This window comes from Toxorhynchites rutilus, chromosome 2 (assembly GCF_029784135.1).
Source record: "Toxorhynchites rutilus septentrionalis strain SRP chromosome 2, ASM2978413v1, whole genome shotgun sequence".
NCBI classification, from domain to species: domain Eukaryota; kingdom Metazoa; phylum Arthropoda; class Insecta; order Diptera; family Culicidae; genus Toxorhynchites; species Toxorhynchites rutilus.
Window position 1 is genome coordinate 229,150,280 of NC_073745.1, and position 4,248 is coordinate 229,154,527.

The 4,248-nt window shown below is 38.2% G+C and overlaps 2 protein-coding genes across 4 annotated transcripts in view; one reads left to right on the forward strand and one right to left on the reverse strand.

Annotated features, from left to right (window-relative positions):
- LOC129771637 (uncharacterized) overlaps positions 1-2,330 on the forward strand; it is a 44,633-nt gene extending 42,303 nt beyond the window's left edge. Inside the window, exons 6-8 of one of the 3 annotated variants that reach the window (XR_008742431.1) lie at positions 714-1,056; positions 1,394-1,505; positions 2,016-2,155. Coding sequence is in view for 1 of the 3 variants with exons in the window: in XM_055775498.1 (XP_055631473.1) it covers positions 2,016-2,185 (170 nt within the window). In the remaining 2 variants the exon portion in view is untranslated. Of the gene's footprint in view, positions 1-713; positions 1,057-1,393; positions 1,506-2,015 lie in introns of all 3 variants that reach the window. The other 2 variants (XR_008742432.1, XM_055775498.1) reach the window with 2 other exon arrangements.
- A 95-nt stretch (positions 2,331-2,425) lies between these two features.
- On the reverse strand, positions 2,426-3,638 carry LOC129766718 (putative nuclease HARBI1). Its single transcript, XM_055767317.1, has 3 exons — positions 3,546-3,638; positions 3,411-3,491; positions 2,426-3,331 (listed from the first exon to the last, which is right to left on the reverse strand). Exons 1-3 carry the CDS (start codon positions 3,636-3,638, stop codon positions 2,450-2,452), a joined length of 1,056 nt encoding a protein of 351 aa, XP_055623292.1. The 3' UTR covers positions 2,426-2,449.
- Between the last annotated feature and the right edge of the window lie 610 nt (positions 3,639-4,248).

The window sequence follows — 4,248 nt, forward strand, 5'->3', positions numbered from 1 at the left end:
AGAAAATGTAGCCGATATTGGGCTTCCGAATCATGGTTCTGCTTGACATATGTGTTTATTAGTACGGTCGAAAATGACTATAGATTGCTAGTATTTACCAAAAAATTCGTTATATTTACTAATTATTTCTCTCAGTGTAGAGTCTAGTTATTAGAGCCATGTAAACACCCGGCTCCAGTTACTTGCGCAAGTATCGCACAAGTAATACTTATGACAGACATACAGCTGTACTTGCGTTGTACTTCGAAAATTGTATGTCTGTCACCATGTACAGCGCTAGAACCATGCAAGCAACTCGGTACCAAGACGGGTCTATGGTACTAGGTGAGGCCGTTTCGTCACTAAGTTGGTTAGGGGAGCGGTATATGAAAACAGCACGGAAGAAAGTAGAAGGGGAATTATTTGCTTGTAGCGTGAAAGAGACAGACTGATCACGAGCGAGCTTCGGCAATAGCGTATTGTGTTTTGTTTACAAACAAAACACAGTAGACTTCCAATATGGCTGAAGAGTGGTTTTAGCAAGTTGGCCCACCTTAGTATTTACTTCTAGGCGCCTTGCTCGGTACAATCGCTGTATCTGTACCTACCTATTTCACCCAGGGGTACGACTAAAACGTCAAATCCCTCATATTGCCAGTGTACCCAATATTGCTGCGGTTTACTGACATTTTGGTTCAATCAATTACTTTTTTTTTTTTTTATCTGTATTATAGTGACTTTCAACTCATTTGGCTGGTTCGTCACTTTTACTTCCATATGAAAACAGCATTCCTATTCAGTTCGTGAGGAAAAAAACTATAAACTATATATACCTGTGGCCAAGAGTAGTTGAACAATGGTAATGGAGCTAGCAAAGAAAAGGAAGGCTACGATGCTCGACAAATCGGGGATGCTGGTCGTCATTGAAGTGTGGAAGGACAATATTCTGTCCCTTCGGAGCACTTCCAAGAACTCCCACATCTACAAGCAAATGTGTGAGGAGCTGAAAGGCCACGGCGTTATACTTACGGCGGTCGAATTGAAAAACCGGATCAATAATCTCTCTCGGAAGTACAGGTAGATACTTTTTGAAAAGAATATAAAATCAAGTCAAAATAATGGCATATTTGGTCCCTACGTGGGGAAATGTGCCCTTTGTCAAAATAATCACAAGTGCCCCTGATTTTCATAAATTCCTGATCCACTGAAAAAATTCATGAAATTAATGCCAGAGATAAGATATTTTTGTGGCATTTGTGATTATTTTGACAACTGAGCTACTAAAAAGACATATTTACGAAGCATACGGACCAAATATGCTTTTATTTTGGCTCGAATTAACATGCTTTTCGGCTGTTAAAACGTTTGAGTCAGCACTCTACGGGAAATTTTTTGAGATAGTGTACTTTTACAGATCCGAAAGAAACGCCATGGGGCCCTCGGGAGGATCACCTTCTTCTTGGGATTATTTTGATATTCTACACAGCTTTCTCCATACTTATAAACAAAACAGGTGATTGGTTCCGGTAAGTTAAAAGTAATTTTGACAGTAAATTTTCGAAAGAAGGAGACTGCATGGATCGACTTTCTCTTGTGTTAAACATCATCTAGAAAGCTTTCCTTACCATTTTTAATTTATTAAATGTGAGATAAGAACTTCCCTTTCAATTTGAGTCGTACAAATATAGTATCAAATCTCATGCAATGGGTGACTTTAGCGGTGGTCCAAATGACCTGTTTGGTATAATTATTCTGAAAAGAATCAAACTGAGACCTTGCAGAATCATGCGCGGAACGTGAATGTATGTAAATAACCACTCAGTCTTAGCATTCAAATTCATTTTCATTGAAGCAGCTTTGGATTTATGAGTAATTTGAGTTGGGTTCTGATTCAAGATAGAATAGATAGTTCATCCAGCATCTTCTGGAAAGTATTCCAGCCAAATTTTATAGTTTTTCACTCAACTTGAAAACAGTTTTTTGATCTATATCAGGCATTAACGAAGCAACTAACAATATCTTTTATTTTGTTCCAGATGATGACTACTGCGATGCTGAGTATTTAGATGAAGCGTACAACCCGGAGAACGACACATTCGCTCAATCTATGTTTATGTCACCTTCTGCGCCGACATCATCAGTATCATCGCCATCACCAACACTGCCATCATCAAGCCGCAGGAAAAATTGTTGGAATTGGCTATAAAGGAAAACGAAAATATGGTTACTTTTATGGAGCATTCCAAGACTACAGATCTTCAAATAATCGAGCTCATGAAAGAAAATAACGCGTTGATGAGCAAGCTGGTCGATAAAATTTGAATTGTGTACTTGGAAATTTGAACCAAATAAAACATGTTCAAAAAATCAAATGAATACAGAAATTGATAAAAAGTTTGCGGTGGTGGGTACCACCCACTGTTTATACAGTGAATATAGAGGGAGATAATGGGACAGTTTCCCTGTGATATTAACCGAAATGTACCATCAGTGCGTTTCTAATCCTGGATGCTGATGCGTTTTCGTTTCTTACTATCAATCCTCTTTGTGGTTGTTGCTTCGAATTTAAGGTTTGAATCTGGATCATCCATTTTTTGTTAATATGGTCATTGTGGTTGTTACATAGGTTATGTAGAATGCAGCAAGTTTTGATAATTGTATTGACATTATTTCGGTCGACCTCCAAACCTTTCCCGATTCTTCTGAAACGGGCCTTCAGATGGCCGAAAGCATTCTCTACAACCCGTCGGCATGCTGATAGATGATAATTAAATAACTTTTCATGCTCCGGCTGATCTACAGAAAATAGAAATGGCTTCATCACCTGGTTTGACAGTCTGAAAGCCGAATCGCCGATCAACAGCATCGGTACTACAACCCCTTCGATTAGTTTCGAATGCGCTTTAAATGTCTCGTTCGTGCAGTGTACTTTTTTGAGTTTGGAGTTCTCAAAAATAGTTGAATCATTTGAACGGCCAGGAACTCCTACGTTGATATATGTGAACCGGTAACGATGATCCACCGCAGCAAACAGAATAACCGAATGCCATCCTTTGAAGTTATAGTAGTCGGTTGCCTCATTTTTTGGTACTTTGACTTCTATATGGCATCCATCAATGGCATCGTAGCATTGTGGAAAACCCAGTTTCTCGAAGCCACCGACTATTTCTGATATCTTCTCCGAGGTTGGTGGGTATGCGTCAAACACTTCGTGTTGCACAACATCTACAACCGCATTGCAGATTTCAATGACCAGTTCACCCGTAGTTGTTCTTCCTACACCGAATAGACTTCCAATAGTTCTATATTCCGCTGACGATCCGAAAGCATATAGGGCAATAGCGATGCGTTTCTCCAACCGAATAGCAGACCGCCAAAGAGAATCTTCTCTTTGCAGGCGATGTAATTTTTGACCAACAAATTAAACGTACATCTGTCAACCCGAAACGTGTTTTGAACTTTTTATCACTAAACTTTGGTACTTCATCTTCCCAAAATCTAGAATTTTCTACCTGAAAGACCGATGTAGTTAGAGAAATTAAAGTTGATATTCAAATGCATCTTACAGTTGACCACACCCTACGTTTTCGGGATTTAACCGGACTAGAGAGTAACGAAACGTATTTCCTGTAGAGCTTCCTAGATATCAAAGCTAACATCCTATATTTTCTGCTCTGCTTCAACAGCATTTGAATTTTTCTGTTATTTTGAATCATTTTCGTTCTGATTACGTTCAGCATCCTGAAGAAATAAAGATACAAAAAATAAACAAGCAAGAACGTTGACGGCATTGAGCTTCGTATTACGAAACGGGGGAGTAGGCATGACAATATGGGTTTTGCAGAAGAAATGAACACACTTTCAAAATAAAAACTATGAATGATAATTATTTTTCCCAAATCAAATTAGTACTCCATGTAAATGAAAATCACTCTTGCATGCAAGTAGTGAAAAAATATCGTACAAAAATTATGTCTAAATATAATTTTATATTATAATGGTAAGTTTTGGTGAGTATATTTGGAAATTTATAGAAAATAGTTTAAATTAGGGTCAGAACAACGTACTTCTAGTAGGCAAACAACGCCAAGAAAAAAATTTCATACAAATTTTAGTAATTGAAAACTGCCTTAGGGTCGACTAATCTGATAGAGAAGAGTTGGCCTCACACAAACTAATGTCGTATCCAGATGTCGACACCATTTCGTCGTCAACCCGAATGCAATAGATTTAAATGCCTGATTGTCAAGGCTGATTTATGTGCGATTC